Consider the following 17,392-nt stretch of genomic DNA (forward strand, 5'->3'; position numbering starts at 1 on the left):
ATATTGAGTTAGTTGTTAGTGGCCATAGCCATGGATACCTAAGCTACCGCAATGCCATGTACATAGGGTGAGTGACATAGCATATCAGAAGGACTATACTACATTTCTAATTGGAGGTATCTGCTAATATTATTATTATTATTATTATTATTATTATTAAACCTACTATATATTAGGATAGGATCTTGGAAATGGGAATACCTCTGAACTTTATAATAAATACAAAATGCCTGAGTTATGTTTCTTAACAAGAAATTGCTGTAGCCATAAAAAAGCCTTTGGTGCTTATGATCACCTTTGTCACACCTGCCTTCTGCATTTCACCAAGAACAAGGGAGAACCATCACAGATTAAAGGGGTTCTCTATGAATAAAAAAAGATAAAAATGTAAAGGATATCTCATTATAAATACCTAACTGGCTAATCAAAGTTGTTTTGTCTAGGGAGACAATTACTACAGAATTAAAATGGTTGCAATCTTGTTACACTGACAGAATCCTGCTCTAAAATGCTAAGATAGGTGGCTGTGCGCATGTTCAGTGACAAGCTCCGCTGCTGTGACCAGATGATCTATACCACGTTCTGTTGAGCTATCTCAAAGTCACAGCAGTTGCTAAATTTTCAGAAAGACAAGATTGATAGCAGTGTGAGCAGCAACTTCTTACCTCAACACTCCTGGTATCTCCCGTATTAGATCAGATATACAGGGTGGGCAGCAGTGTGAGCAGCCTCTTCTTACCTCAGCCCCCCTGGTATCTCCAGTATTAGATCAGATAGACAGGGTGGACAGCAATGTGAGCAGCCTCTTCTTAACTCGGCCACCCTGGTATCTCCAGTATTAGATCAGATAGACAGGGTGGACAGCAGTGTGAGCAGCCTCTTCTTAACTCGGCCACCCTGGTATCTCCAATATTAGATCAGATAGACAGGGTGGACAGCAGTGTGAGCAGCCTCTTCTTACCTCAACACTCCTGATAACTCCGGTATTAGATCAGATAGTCAGGGTGGACAGCAGTGTGAGCAGCCTCTGACGTCCGCCACCCTGGTGTCTCCAGCATTGTGTAACAAAACGTTCCATGATTTTAATGTTCTCTATGGATTACCTTCCAAGACAAAACAAGTGTGATTTGCTAACTAAAGGTGTTTAGTAAATTATTATATGGTGACATTTTCTTTTATACCGTATATAGTTTTCTATTCTCAGATAACCCCTTTAAGAAGCACTAGTCTAAAGCATCTGCACTACTAGGTTTAGTTTATGGCAGTAAATAATTATCATGACTACAGGAACCTTACTTTACATACAGTACAGACCAAAGTTAGGACACACCTTCTCATTTAAAGATTTTTCTGTATTTTATGACTATGAAAATTGTAAATCACACTGAAGGCATCAAAACTATGAATTAACACATGTGGAATTATATACTTAACAAAAAGTGTGAAACAACTGAAAATATGTCTTATATTCTAGGTTCTTCAAAGTATCCACCTTTTGCTTTGATGACTTCTTTGCACACTCTTGGCATTCTCTTGATGAGCTTCAAGAGGTAGTCACCAGGAATGGTCTTCCGACAATCCCAGAGATGCTTAGCACTTGTTAGCCCTTTTGCCTTCACTTTGTGGTCCAGCTCACCTCAAACCATCTTGATTGGGTTCAGGTCTGGTGACTGTGGAGGCCAGGTCATCTGGCGTAGCACCCCATCACTCTCCTTCTTGGTCAAATAGCCCTTACACAGCCTGGAGGTGTGTTTGAGGTCATTGTTCTGTTGAAAAATAAATGATGGTCCAACTAAATGCAAACCGGATGGAATAGCATGCCGCTGCAAGATGCTGTGGTAGCCATGCTGGTTCAGTATGCCTTCAATTTTGAATAAATCCCCAACAGTGTCACCAGCAGTGCACCCCCACACGATCACACCTCCTCCTCCTCCTCCATGCTTCACGATGGGAACCAGGCATGAAGAGTCCATCTGTTCACCTTTTCTGCGTCGCACAAAGACACGGTGGTTAGAACCAAAGATCTCAAATTTAGACTCCTCAGACCAAAGCACAGATTTCCACTGGTCTAATGTCTATTCCTTGTGTTCTTTAGCCCAAACAAGTCTCTTCTGCTTGTTGCCTGTCCTTAGCAGTGGTTTCCTAGCAGCTATTTTACCATGAAGGCCTGCTGCACAAAGTCTCGTCTTAACAGTTGTTGTAGAGATATGTCTGCTGCTAGAACTCTGAGTGGAATTGACCTGGTCTCTAATCTGAGCTGCTGTTAACCTGCGAATTCTGAGGCTGGTGACTCAGATAAACTTATCCTCAGAAGCAGAGGTGACTCTTGGTCTTCCTTTCCTGGGGCGGTCCTCATGTAAGCCAGTTTCTTTGTAGCGCTTGATGGTTTTTGCCACTGCACTTGGGGACACTTTCAAAGTTTTCCCAATTTTTCGGACTGACTGGCCTTCATATCTTAAAGTAATGATGGCCACTCATTTTTCTTCACTTAGCTGCTTTTTTCTTGCCATAATACAAATTCTAACAGTCTATTCAGCAGGACTATCAGCTGTGTATCCACCAGACTTCTGCACAACACAACTGATGGTCCCAACCCCATTTATAAGGCAAGAAATCCCACTTATTAAACCTGACAGGGCACACCTGTGAAGTGAAAACCATTCCCGGTGACTACCTCTTGAAGCTCATCAAGAGAATGCCAAGAGTGTGCAAAGCAGTCATCAAAGCAAAAGGTGGCTACTTTGAAGAACCTAGAATATAAGACATAATTTCAGTTCTTTCGCACTTTTTTGTTAAGTATATAATTCCACATGTGTTAATTCAGAGTTTTGATGCCTTCAATGTGAATGTACAATTTTCATAGTCATGAAAATACAGAAAAGCCTTTAAATGAGAAGGTGTGTCCAAACTTTTGGTCTGTACTGTATATTCCTGCATGTAATGGGATGATATTCTTGTCTCCAACATCTTAAAGGGAGTCTGTCACTCCCAAAATACAAATTCAGCTACTTAAACATTTATATAAGGGACTTCACCTCTATAAAAATTATATAATTAAAATACATTTTGGTATTCTAGCTGCATATAAAGTCACATTTGGGCTGTGTGCACACGTTGCATTGTTTTCTGTGCAGATTTATTATAAAACCTGAAGTGTTTCCTGATGCCAGCAAAGTGAATGAGAATCCTGAAGCCTCATGCACATGATGCTTATTTTTTGAATTGCAGATATAAATTTGCAGCCTGTCAATTCTTTCAGCGTTTTGCGGCAGATTTCACCCATACTAATGAGTGGGGGGAAAAAATCTGCTATAAAAAAGTGGCAAAAATGTGCATATTTTACGCTGCGTTTTTTTTCCTGCCACGAGATGCAGAAATTTGGTGCACATACCATTAACGGTGCTTTCACTCTGTGTTTATCCACCCGATGATTGGCTCAGTCAGGGCTTATGTTCAAGCCCCCCCAAGAAACAAGATTCTGGTGTATGCGCCAACGGAGCCGTATACTATAATGGTACTGATAACGGTGACCGTGCGCTCTGTCGTGCATCATTTTCAGGCATTTACGCCTTCAGGATGAGGACACTAAAGCATGGTAGTCTGCGTCGGAGTGTCAACCTCCAGTAGGCGTACATGCCTTAAAATGATACACGACAGAGTGCACGTACACTGTATCAGCACCATTATACTCTATACGCCCGAAATCTCATTAAGTCCCCTATATAAAAGTTTAGGTAGCATTTTACTTTTTTTCTGGTTGTTTTCTATATGTAAGTTAGGATTTCCTAAGCTCAGTACCTTATAACTTGCTGCGCGGTCTTTTTGGGCTACGAGTCATGTCTCCACCCATAGACCTGGATCTTCTGTCTTGTGCAGATGTTCACACAGAAGCCGTGCAAGCAGCTTTGGCAAAATACAAGGAGAGAAAAATGCCGATGCCTTCTAAACGCCGCTCCGCTCTCGTCCAGCCCTCTCTAGAGACATACACACCTCCAGGTAAATATACGGTGATTCTTTCTATTTGACGTACCACCCCACATTGACTGGAGAAGGATCCTTAGCGCCATGTCTGCCCAACGACTGGTTGTGTCGCGGTGTGCGTTGTCTCATTCATACAATGCCTTTGCTTTCTCATTCTCTGTTTTTTTATTTTTTATTTTTTGTTCCTTCTTAATGTATTAGACATTGTACAAAGACGTTTTGATATTTAGGTATCCACGGTTATTTTACTCACAGACACCTCGTCAGCTTCGGAGGATGAGGGCTCATTGCTCCATCAGGGACGCATCACATCCACTCCGCTTCAAGGTCATTCGAGTGTAGAGCCCTGGATTAGTAGGGTAACCCAGGGCTCCTCCACCTCATCATCAGCATCCTCCACCTCATCCCACCCAGGAGCCAAGCCTGCGGCCTCCAACAGCTGCCCCGTCATCGCAGCTGCCACCATGCTGGCAGACCTCATGGCACATGCCCAGATAGGTCAGTATCCGGGCATGTGCTGCCAAATCTTACCGAAAGATGATAGAAACGGCAGACTGGCCAAGTAGTTGGGACATGTCATGACACATTGTAACAATATTGCCATAAAGGTTTGTGGATAATCATATTTGGAGGTAATGCTCATATGGCTGTAACCCTTTAACTATATAAATTAGAAATTTTAACCCAAAATATATATATATTTTTTTGTTCGTTTTGTTTTTAACTACTTTTTGTGTCATGACACTGACCAAGACGGGTATGTGATCATTGGGTGCCTTCATAAGGTTTCAGACAATGATCAGAACCATATGTCATGTTCTTCATCCTGATAACCAGAGAGTGTTTCCGCACCACCTGACGTGACTACCGGACTCCTAGGAAACTCTCATCATGAGCGTCCACAGGTGGCATCTGTGCGTGGAGTGCCACGGGGGTTCAACAGCAGCATATTAGAAACAGCCGATGGTGCGTTAGTATTATTAGATGCTTTGAGTAGACAATACTAAGACCAGATACGCAATGTAGTCTGAAACTACCGTTCCTCCCCAATAGGTGTGCCCGTAAACAGCAGAGTCTCTTCCAAAATTCAGCAGCTTCTCAATACCCTAAAAAGGCCAAAGCGTCCTCCGCTAAGAGAGTTCTTTGTGGATGATTTTGAGGAGCTCCTGGAGGGTAAGAGCTTACAGATAATTTAATGGGAGTCTACTGGCACAAAACAACTCTTCAAACCGAGTAAAGGCGCTCGGTGTACCCTTGGTGTGGCCAAACAGTTCATCTTTCGGCTCCTGATGTCCTCCTCTCTCTCTTTCAGGAATAATCTATCTACAGTCCTATCGGTATTGTTCAGGGTCAACAAGTAGTAGATAAGTCCTCTAGTCATCTGTGATAGGGATTCCCATGCGGTTGTGTAGGAACTGATCCACTTGGGCTCAATATCCTCTAACCTCTGAACAATCCCAAAGAAGGTGGAGAGAAAAAAAGTTTCCAGGCCCTTGTGACATTTGGGGCATGAATCTGGGAATTGAGGTTGTACCTTGTCCACCGTAATACACACTGTAAAGAATATATGCTTGTGTGGCTCTTGCATTATAGTTAGTAGTGGCTTCCAAGGCGAGCTCCCATTGCTCATATCGGTCCTGCTTTCCTCATCTTAGATTTACAATTCTGGATTTGGAGAAACCACAGAAGGACAGAGATAGATGCAAGACAGTCTCCTCTTTCTGTAGTGCCTCTAAAGTCAGAACTGTCAACCAAAGGTTAGGAGGGCAGAGATGAGTGGAAAAGGAGTAGTTGGAAAGATGACTGAACCATTCGGCCACACCAAGGGTGCACCGAGTACCTTTGCTTGGTTTTAACAGTTATTTTGTGCTGACAGACTTCTTTTTAGACAAATAAAATATTTTCTTTCTATACTCCTACTTTATCAAGTCTGCCCTGCTTTTACATTATGTAGTTCAACAGCCAGACCCCAACCAGCCAAAAGCAGAAGGAACAGAAATGGCACTTCTCAAAGGAGAACCTCTTGGAGTTGTGTCTAACTGGCCTCCCTCGTTGCTGACAGCCCTTCACCGCTGGGGGACTACACAACCAAAAGCCCCATGTCTTACCTCTTTGGACACTACCGGCAAAGCAATGTATACCCTAACCTATGGTAAGTAGAAAAAAAATAGCCATATTAATAAAAGTTTCACAGGATTTTCCTAACTGTTAAAGGCTTTATAGTGTTGGATCCCTGAGGTCACCTATCACAAAAGTGAGGGTCCTGAGTCTTACCTTTGAATGCAGTGGCGGTCAAGCAATGGACACCTTATCTCTGCTTAGTCTGTGGGACTGATGAAGGCAGCCATGCGATATACTTGGCTTCCTCCATCCGCCTCACAGAATTGGATTGGAACAGCAGTCCACATACACAACCGCTGCTCCATGAAACGGGTAAAACCCATTGTCAAGAATGCTGGGACGCCACCAATCTAACATTCGGTACTCATCCTGTGGTGCCCATAAGTTTTTATAATGGGAACACTCCTTTAATGACAATAAGTTACCAGGACAGAAAACTTTAAAAATGAATGTCCATCATTTTGTTTGTTAATTTTCAATCTAAGGTACAAGATTCTGGGCTGATTATTTTTGTGCCAGTCATAACGACGGTCTGGCGTTCCATTCATTGTAGGACTCGCCGAGTGCTGTACTTTGTGATGGAGTGGTAGTGCACCTGCTCAGCTGTGACTCCGTTCAGACGGAGGGCTCGGGACCACCGTTCTCTTGAATGGCTGTGGTCCAAGATTCACTGTATAGATCAAAATGATAAAAATAAAATCTCGAGTGAAACATTATGACCTTTACTTGATAGTATGACGTCGCCTGGTGCTTAAGATTGTATAACAATGTACAGGTCTTATCTAATAAGCTTAAAGGGGATGTCCATTACTACACAACTCCTTATCAATGGGTCAAGGGAGGCGAAGAAAAATAAATTGTTGCTTCTCTCTCAGGCCAGAGATACTCTCCCATAGTTAGTGCTGCATCCTAGCCGATTTTGTCCATTAAGATCAAAAGTAAATTCTGCAGCCAATCAGAGGCCGCTGATTGGCTGCAGCGCTTATGACGCCCCCCCGCCACATGTTGATCTTAGTAGACTGGTGGGGGACACAGTGCTGACTATGGGATACCCAGTGTCTATTCAGGAGGTGAAGTATCAATTAAAAAAAAAAACTCCTTCCTGGAACCCTTAATAAAGGGTTGTGCAGTAGTGGACAACCCCCTTTAACTCTTAACTAAAAGATATTCATTTTTGTATGATTTATGCTGTGGCTGTGATATGTAATGGAGGCTAAATGTGCTAACGTTTAATTTTTTTATAATTTTAGGTAAATTGTGGAGTCGAAGTGTTAAACTAGCATACACGCTGTTAAACAAGCTGACCAGCAAAAATGAGTCTCTCCTTAAGCCGGGAGACAGGGTAGGTAAATGTACAGGAGGATAGAAAGTATGTCTGGAGATGCCTGCTGTGGTATAAAGAGGCTGTGGTATCTTATGTATTTGGCTGGAGGCGCAGAGCCTCAGAGAGGCCGGTCATATGACTACATGGGATCTATGGACAGTATTGTGTGACCTGCTCATGTCGCGTATTCCAGTCTTGTGCTGCCCGTGACCACTTTGCAGTCAGACAAGCCTCTGAATAGATCTTTTTTTCTTTGTCTTTAGTGCTTTTTTCCCCATATTCCTTAAAGAGAACCAGTCAGCAGGATTTATCACTACAAAGTAAAGGTGCAGCCCTAATGGTGCTGTTACACTGATTAAATTGATACCTTTGTTGAGGGAATCTGATCAGTGGTTCTTTTTTAATCATAATTTTAAGGGTTTTTTTCTGATGACTTTGGTGCATCTGGGTCGTCTTTTGCTCCTGCTTCTCCGCCTGCCTCCTGTCTTTCTACATGTCACTGGTTATTCCGTTTTGAACTTTCTCTCCGCCAACCTTGGGTGGGCGACGTGTGCGCAGTGTGAGATTCCACATCTGGTCTTCAGATCTTCAATAAAATGGCGCCAGAGATGGCGCACACGCACGGAGTGATTGCAGCGATTTCTCTTGAACAAGGACAATGCATTTCACTGACTGAAGGAACAACTTTCCTTGTGCTACTAAAGAAATGATGACTACATTAGCGTCATTTGATGTGTGGTTGAGTTTGTCTTATGTTATGTATTTTGTTATTTTTATGCTACTTATTAGTTAGAGGATGCTGATCTCACAAACTGCTGTTTATGTTGCAGGTGGCTCTAGTGTTTCCGAATAGTGACCCTGTGATGTTCATGGTAGCATTTTATGGTTGTCTTCTTTCAGACCTTATTCCTGTGCCCATCGAAGTGCCACTGACTAGGAAGGTAAATCGTGACCGCAAGCAATTTCCATTCTATTTAAAGGGATTCTCCAGAAATACAAAAACAGAAGGAACTTAAGGAAATATTATTCTAAATTTTCAGATACATTTTAATTAGCAAATCACACTTGTTTGGGGGTAATAACTATAGAAATATAATGGCCGCTGTCTTCTTACACTGAAAGTAATCTGCCATAGACGGTTAATGGGACAGGTGCCTGTGAGCATGTGCAGTAGGAAGCTCCACCCCTCCCTTGACATGTAGGAAAATGTTTTCTAATACTGGAGATACAAAGGGTACTGAGGTAAGAAGAGGCTGCTCACACTGCTGTCCACCCTGTCTATCCGCTCTTAACACTGGAGATACGAGGGGTGCTGAGGTAAGAAAAGGCTACTCACACTACTGTCCTCCCTGTCTATCTGATGTAATACTGGAGATACCAGAAGTAGTGAGGTACGAAGAGGCTGCTCACACTGCTGTCCACCCAGTCTATCTGATCTAATACTGGAGATACCAGGAGTGCTGAGGTACGAAGAGGCTGCTCACACTGCTGTCCACCCTGTCTATCTGATCAAGTACTGGAGATATCAGGAGTGCTGAGGTAAGAAGAGGCTGCTCACACTGCTGTCCACCCTGTCTATCTGATGTAATACTGGAGATACCAGAAGTAGTGAGGTACGAAGAGGCTGCTCACACTGCTGTCCACCCTGTCTATCTGATCAAGTACTGGAGATATCAGGAGTGCTGAGGTAAGAAGAGGCTGCTCACACTGCTGTCCACCCTGTCTATCCGCTCTTAACACTGGAGATACGAGGGGTGCTGAGGTAAGAAAAGGCTACTCACACTACTGTCCACCCTGTCTATCTGATGTAATACTGGAGATACCTGGAGTACTGAGGTAAGAGGAGGCTGCTCACACTGCTGTCCACCCTGTCTATCTGATCTAATACTGGAGATATCAGGAGTGCTGAGGTACGAAGAGGCTGCTCACACTGCTGTCCACCCTGTCTATCTGATCTAATACTGGAGATATCAGGAGTGCTGAGGTAAGAAGAGGGTGCTCACACTGCTGTCCACCCTGTCTATCTGATCTAATACTGGAGATATCAGGAGTGCTGAGGTAAGAAGAAGCTGCCCACACTGCTGTCCACCCTGTCTATCTGATCTAATACTGGAGATACCAGGGGTGCTGGGGTAAGAAGAAGCTGCTCACACTGCTGTCCACCCTGTCTATCTGATCTAATACTGGAGATACCAGGGGTGCTGGGGTAAGAAGAAGCTGCTCACACTGCTGTCCTCCCTATTCATCTGATTGAACACTGGAGATACCAGGAGTGCTGAGGTAAGAAGTGGTTGCTCACACTGCTGTCCACCCTGTCTATCTGATCTAATACTGGAGATATCAGGAGTGTTGAGGTAAGAAGAGGCTGCTCACACTGCTGTTCACCCTGTTTATGTGATCTAATACTGGAGACACCAGGGGGGCTGAGGTAAGAGGCTGCTCACACTGCTGTCTACCCTTTATTTCTGAATGCAGAAGAGTTGTATTCCCTGGAGGTAATCTTTACCACATACTTTCAAGCTATCTCCAGTTCACAGTAGTTTAGCTTCCTCCTTCACATGCTCATAGGTACTAGTCCTACTAACATTTTAGTATTGCTTTCTCTCCGTGTAACAAGACAGCAGCCATTTTAAGTTTATAGTGATTACCTTCCTAGACAAAATGAGCATATTTTTTAAAAGAATTTTAAGAATTTATTAAAAATGGTATTTTCTTTTTTTTCTATTTCTTTAAAACCTCTTTTCAGTGAATTTGTCAGCATATGTTTCCCTGAAAATGTTTAAATGGACATGTCACCTTTTAGATGATAAGTCAGTCCATATCTTTATATAGTTGGACCATTGCACCATTGCAGAGAATCCAAATGCAAGTGCTCTGAGTGTGATTGAGCACTTCCCCAGCCTCAGCCTCCCTGGCTGTATTCCCCACCTAACGCCACCTGCTTCTGCTTGATTGGCAGCTTTCTGGCTCCCTTAAGTCAAGCTCTTCTGATTGTGCCTGCGTAATGCTTTCCCTACCCCGGGCATTGACTTTGAGACCATAATACACTCTCGTGAGATTGCTTTGCGTCGCAGACCCAGTGAGCTGTCAGTCAAGCTGAAATGAGCAGAAAATAGAGCCAAAGGGCAAACACTTGGTAAGTGCTTCGGCACACCCAGAGCACTTATGGATTAAAATGACAATTTCTCTATAATGGAGCAACAGATTGACTTCATAGTGATGTGGATTGCCTTATCGTAATGACCTACGTACCCCATGTAATCAGAGGGGAGAGATCATTTTGCTGACGGAGCTTTTTAAATTGGTGACATTCTTGTACTGAACCATTGATACTTCTTCGTTTTGCAGGATGCAGGCAGTCAGCAGATCGGCTTCCTCCTGGGCAGTTGCGGCGTTTCACTTGCTCTAACAACCGATGTTTGTCAAAAAGGACTACCTAAAGCCCAGACAGGCGAAGTAGTGACTTTCAAAGGTAAAAATAGACCAGACTGGATGTTCAGTCTATATTTTGGAGAAAAAGACTTGTTCTGGGGGACAGCCAGCCCTATATTAACCAATTGTCATATCAGTACCTCCTCGGTTAGACAGGTCCTAAAACTATGATGTAGATGGAGGTCCGTCTTTTGGAGCCCAATAATACCTATCACGAGGACTCCAGCCCTATTGTCTAGATTTAAAGGGAAATAAGGGATTTTTTTTTATTGATAGCACAAGTCATTAATTATATGAAATCACTTTAATAATGATCTCCCGGGTCTGTGCAGATAAACAGATTTTGTTAGATTTAAGAATGTCCCAAAATGTCAAAGAATTGAACTTCGATATAGAATGGGAAGTTCTAGAAAAGAAAAGAACAATCTGTGGCTTAAACGCAACAGAGAAGTTGACAAAATCCGAATTTTGGAATGTAACACAATTCGAAAATAATGTTCTCTTTTTATCTGGCCTCGGATACTCCTCTTGGAAAGTACATGGAGGACGAGGTTGATGTTTGCTCTGCATCATGTAGACGTAATATAGATCTTGAAAAGAAGATGAGGGGGATTATGATGGTTCTGATGGCAGTAACGAGAACTGTAATGAAAATTGGAGGTGATAGTAATCCAAGCGATATTAAGCGATATGCAGTATCTGGTGTTGGCAAAATTCAGAGCGTGAGTCACATTCTGAGGATATTCTAGAAAAGTGGAGAAAGGGAAAACTAACTAACCAGCAATTGCAAAATCTGTCTGAAGAGTTTATATATAAATGTAACCCGTGGATAGCTACAGTATATACACACACCTCAACATTTACGTTGCAACCCCAAGAAGGAAAGTTTGTGGAATTATGGATTGATAGACATGTTAGTTATCTGCAAATGATGAAAAAATGGAAGCAGCATTTTAAATACATCTCCATTTATTCACTATCAAGTATAAGCCCTGCACTCAGAAATCCCCGAACTTACATGCCTTGGCTGCTATGAGGTTATTAATGGTGGTCTGAGGAATGTTCTGCCAAGCTAAATTTGGCAATTAATCAAGATCCGCTGCTGGCAGCTCCCTTTGCAATTGCCAATCAATGATGTCCCAGATGTTCTTGATGGGTGACGAGTCTGGAGATGCTGCAGACCATGGCAGTTTTTGCGACTCAGACTGCTCACAGTAACACGAGCAACATGTGGCCTGGCATTATGAAGTTGAAAAACTGCTGGGACACTTAAAAGAAATGGCCGTAGCACTGGTTCCTTGACAAAATCAATTTTATACTGAGCTTTTACCTGGAGTGAAGACTGGAGGGGTCCGGCTACTGTACATTAACGCAACCGACACCATAATTGCGGAAGTAGGAATGGTGTGACTTTACTTCATGATGGCCTCTTCATTGCATTGTCCACTCGGTCTCCAGACCAATCTCCAGTTATCTATGTGTCAAAGACAAGTGGGGCTCCTTGCTGAAGAGGATGGAAGTCATTTCCAGCCGCCATTGCTCCATTCCAATTTCTGGTCTCCATTTGGAGATAACATTGGCAACGCAATGAAGAGGCCTTCATTAGGCAACATCACACCAGTCCTACACCCAGGATTATGGTGTGGCATAATGTACAGTAGTTGGGCCCCTCTAGTCTAAATTCCAGGTAGACTAACAGCACAACAACACCAGGCCACATATTGCTTGTGTTACTGTGAGGTCTAAATGTGCTACCATGGGCTGCAGCGTCTCCAGACTTGTCTCCCATCGAGCACATCTGGGACATCATTGGTGGGCAATTGCAAAGGGAGCTGCCAGCAGCAGATTTTGATAATTTTTGTGCCTATGTGAATTCAGCGTGGCAGAACAATCATCAGACAACCATTAATAACAACATCGAATAGCATCCAAGGCTGTAAGTGTGTGGGTTTCTGTGTTTGGTGCTCCTGTTCGATACTCAATAAATTGAGATGTTTTGAAAATTTTGTTTCCATTTTTTCATCATTTGTATGCTATTAAAATGTCTATCCTTCCTGTGATTTCCATAATTCCACTTTCCATTCTTTGTGTTGAAAGTTCAATTTCTAGAAGTGTGAGAAACCTACTGATATTGGATATAAGGTAAACCTCGATTCAAGGAGGAGATTGTGAACGGGAGTGGGAGGTGTAAGGGAAAGGAAAATATACTATACTGTATGTACTGATGGTTGTGCATTTGGGCTGTATATGTTCTGATTTTATTAAATATTATGCAAATTTGTAATAAAGTATTTATAAAAACACTGTATAAAAAAAATGATGGGAGCATTGGAAATATTTGAGCAGTTGCATTTGGCCATTCCCACTCACTTGTTTGTTTGTTTTCTGGTTTGAAGGCTCCTTGTTAAATTGGAGTAACCCCTCTGTTCATGGTGATTTTCCCTGTAGTTCCTCTGCAGAAAAGTAAAGTTCTGAGATTCCTAAAATCAAGTGGCATCCCCGATATCCAATGCTTACACTAGGGCTTCATTCCTCAGTTGCCCTAGACCCACAAGAACGTCTTCCATCCATCATCTAATATAACCTCTGTAAGTCATTCACTAGTTCCAGTAACGAGCAGTAATTTGCTTCATATCAGCGCTCCAATACTCTGACAAGTGTATTAACGAAGACTGTTCTTATACTGCTTGAAGATTAGACATTTGTGACCTGAAAATATTGCCACACCCTATTTTGACAATTCTCTTTCTGATCCAAGTAATCTTTAAAGAAGCCCTCCTTCTCCTCTTTCCATCAAAATTTGTATCCTCTTTAATATATTTCAGTTTTCATATTATATAGCACTGTGTACTTACAATTGCTCATTTTGCCTTTCTACTCAGATAATTCTTCTCTTTCCATCAGGTCTATGGCATCACGTGATTAATAACTGGCTAGCTGAATCCTTCTAATCTCTATGTAGAAACAGGAGGTCAATTTTCCGTGTGAGTCATGAGTCACTGCAAAAATCCCTGGTAAGGGGGAGAGCAACTGGGTCAGGAGTTGAAGCGAGGAATGAAAAATGTAGGGACAAGAGACTTCCTGTTTCTACACACAGCAGAGAAAATAGAAGAATTACCGTAGCTGGGTAGAAAGTCTAAATGAGCAATTGTAAGTACACAGTGCTATTTGATATGGTGACTGCAATATATTAAGTGGAAAAAAAAACTCTGAAAAAAAAAACGCTGAAGGAGGAGTATTTCATTAATTGGATTATAGGGAATCTCAATAAGATCCAAACCAGAAAAGATAAGGATTAAATTACGGTAATTTGGTAAGATTGGATTTGTCCATAAACCCTATCCTTGTCTTCTTCTTAGGTTGGCCTCGTCTGGCATGGTTTGTTATTGATGGAAAGCACTTGATGAAGCCTCCCAAAGACTGGCATCCACATATCGGGGATGCCAGCAACGATCCTTCGTATATTGAGGTAAACTGTCAACAGTGTACATTTTATTGCTAAGGTTTCTTAAGCAAATAGTTGTTTCAGAGCTTAAGAGGACTTGAACAATTCTAGTGTTACCTATTGGAAATGGCAATGGTAAAAGTCAGTATTGACCCTTTAAAGGGTATCTGTCAGCAGGTTTTTGCTATTTAATCTGAGAGCAGCATCCAGGGAAGGATGTGTCACTTGCCTTCCAGGTTATTTTAGTTTCAGTATAATCAGTGTTTTTTTCAGTAAGACATTATCAGAGGACTAGTTGTCGAGTGCAAACCAGTCCAGCTAATCCATGTAACCCTGCCCCCACTACTGATTGGCAGTTTCCGTCCACGCTGCCAATCAGGGGTGTGGGCGGGGTTTTACACAGCTCAGCATTCTGACCACTGCTACATCTACAGCTAAGAAAACAGATTCTATCAAAACTGCACCAAGCAGCCCAGTAAGTGACACATCGCTGGAATCCGGCTCTTTGCCCCTACATTATGTTGATCTCCAATTCCATAGTAAAAACTTTTTCACTGATTTTCTTTAGCGAGCACTGGCACATGACTTAGGATAAGAAGCAAATAGAGAAATGCTTTTCAGACGTGTTTGGGGGGTTTTGCTCCTCATTAGTGCAAAGCAGGAGAACTGATTTGGCTGGGTGAGAGAGGTCTCTTTGATAGGTGTTACAAGGGGTAAAGTTTCTCCTTCTGAGTAGCGCCAAGTTGGCATAGGAAGACTTCTAGGGCATGCAGTGCTTATGTGGGAATTTAAATGTGCAATTAGCCTCTTCAGAGAAGAAGAGGTCATGAACTGTAGTGTCACCTATTGGATGTAACATTCCTAGAAGTCAATATTAACCCTTTCTTATCACATTGAAATATGGTTCAAGCAGAAGTTAAATGCTTTGCTGTAGTGCTCCTTAGTGCATGTGAATTAACCCACAGTTCCTGAGCCTGCAACAAAATAGGGGACCTCGATATATGGCGTAATAGTATGTCATATGACAGGAAGGGGTTGCAGTTAGGTATCAGGTTGTATATACCCCCAAATAGTGTCACTGACAAAACTCATACAGCTACTTTCACAAAAAAAATAAAATAAATAAAAATCACTTCACATTCCCTTTAAGGCCAAATTAGACTAAGTCTTTAAGGGGTCAGTGGTAAATTGTAGATTAAGGGCTGATTTTTAAACTCACTAGATGGAGGCCCGCTGCTATCGCATCGGGAGGGTGGTAATGTCACGATGGGGCAGGCATGCAGCGCTGTTGTTGCCTAATGGCACTCTATGATAATCTAATGACTTTTGCATCAGGGGAATCATGTGCTTGACGCCTACACTTATATGCGTTGTTTTTGTCCCAGCAATGCTGTTGCTCTTCAAGAGTCTCATTTGCCCTTTGTTGTCTTCGACATTGTGCCTTTGCTGCTTTCCTTTCATTGTCATTGTCGTACTTTTTAGGAGGCGCCATGTTGGGGTTTATATTTGCTTTTTAAAGGGGTTTTCCCATGAAGAAAAGTTAATTTTAAAAATTGTCTGTGTCTGACCGTGTACCGAACATACCACAGCTCCTGGGCAGTGGAGGAAGCAAAAGACAATACTGACATTACAGCAGGAGATCGCAGAGGATACATTTTGTGAGGTAAAATATTATTTAAAAACAGTCAGTGAAATATATTACCTCACAACATGAATCCACTGTGATCCCCTGCTGTAATGTCATTATTGTCTTTTGCTTCCTCCCCTGCCCAGGAGATGTGGTGTGCTCCATACATGGTCAGACCCAGTCAATTTTTAAAATGAACTTTAGTTCGTGGGAAATCCCCTTTAATGTGACCGGCTTCCTCTGCCTGTAGACACGTCGCGCATCTACCGCCGGGATCAGCTGAATGATTCACTGCACCTGCGTTTAATTCGCGCAGGCGCAGTAAATCAGACTGCCGCCATCTTTGTGCAGACAGATAGCGGCGGTCACATTAAAACTGCTCATGCGCTCCTCCTGTACAAAGATGGCGGCAGTCAGTGAATCATTCGGCTGATCCCGGCGGCGTGTTCGCGACGGTGTTCCGTTGGTGGTACTGCGCAAGGGGCTGCGTGAATGTGAGTGTGTGTGTGAGTGAAAGAGTGTGTCATACGGAGTGTGTGGTGTGTACGGCGTATAGTGTGTGTGTGTGGTGTGATAGTGATACCACGCAATAGGTTGGTACCAGCAGCAGTTTCCATATTGAGACACCCATCACTTGGGTGTCCCAATATGGCAGTTGGTGAACTTCCTCCGCTTGGAATTCTGGGATACGGTGACATCTGGACAGAACAGGAAACGAAAACATTACAAGGCAATTATATAAATAGATTCTTCCTTTCTGTTTTCTGCAGTATAAAACCAGCAAAGAAGGCAGCACTATGGGTGTAACAGTGTCTCAGTCAGCCATGCTGGCACACTGTCACGCACTCACACAAGCATGCGGCTACTCGGAAGGTGAGCGAGTCACATTCAGTCACATCATTTAGTATAACCATTTTGTACAGTGATTTCTTAAACATGCTGCACTTTGATAGGGTCCTCATCTCTGAGCATCTGCAGCTACAGCTGTGCTTTACTTCTTGGTCACATATCTAGATGTACAGAAGTGTCTTTTTGCAATGTCATGTGTGTCGCTTGCCGCATACGGTGTTTATCTGCTTTGTTTTTTTAAAGGAGTTGTCCAGGCTTTTGTCTAAAGTCGAAAATCACTCTACATGAGTAGTGAGTCATAAGTATGCATATTCCGGCCACATTCAGACTAGACGTGTGCAGCCTCGCTCGGTACAAGTGAACTTAGCAAGGCGATGCTTGTCTACTTGGAATGTGGCCGGGAGTATGCATTTTGCGCCGCTCAGTCTCACTTCTGGCACCGTAGAATCCTCACAGTGTGCTCTGTGCGCGATGTGAGGATTCACCAGTCTGTAGTCTCATAGTGACTGCACACTTTTGTGATTAAACCTGGACAAACCCCTTTTAATAATGACCTTTGTGCCACATCATTTATCATGCCTCCTGCTCAAGATATAAGCCATGATTGCAAACA

The 17,392-nt window shown here is 42.7% G+C and overlaps 1 protein-coding gene across 9 annotated transcripts in view; it reads left to right on the forward strand.

Moving 5' to 3' along the window:
* DIP2A (disco interacting protein 2 homolog A) overlaps nucleotides 1-17,392 on the forward strand; it is a 99,214-nt gene that overhangs the window by 51,586 nt on the left and 30,236 nt on the right. For 5 of the 9 annotated variants that reach the window (XM_069733282.1, XM_069733280.1, XM_069733281.1 and 2 more), the window contains 9 exons: nucleotides 3,877-3,996; nucleotides 4,819-4,947; nucleotides 5,035-5,154; nucleotides 5,936-6,133; nucleotides 7,353-7,444; nucleotides 8,257-8,367; nucleotides 10,775-10,898; nucleotides 14,218-14,327; nucleotides 16,701-16,803. In XM_069733282.1, coding sequence (XP_069589383.1) covers nucleotides 3,877-3,996; nucleotides 4,819-4,947; nucleotides 5,035-5,154; nucleotides 5,936-6,133; nucleotides 7,353-7,444; nucleotides 8,257-8,367; nucleotides 10,775-10,898; nucleotides 14,218-14,327; nucleotides 16,701-16,803 — 1,107 coding nt within the window. Of the gene's footprint in view, nucleotides 1-3,876; nucleotides 3,997-4,236; nucleotides 4,480-4,818; nucleotides 4,948-5,034; nucleotides 5,155-5,935; nucleotides 6,134-7,352; nucleotides 7,445-8,256; nucleotides 8,368-10,774; nucleotides 10,899-14,217; nucleotides 14,328-16,700; nucleotides 16,804-17,392 lie in introns of all 9 variants that reach the window. The other 4 variants (XM_069733277.1, XM_069733275.1, XM_069733276.1 and 1 more) reach the window with 1 other exon arrangement.

Source organism: Ranitomeya imitator, chromosome 7, assembly GCF_032444005.1.
Source record: "Ranitomeya imitator isolate aRanImi1 chromosome 7, aRanImi1.pri, whole genome shotgun sequence".
NCBI classification, from domain to species: domain Eukaryota; kingdom Metazoa; phylum Chordata; class Amphibia; order Anura; family Dendrobatidae; genus Ranitomeya; species Ranitomeya imitator.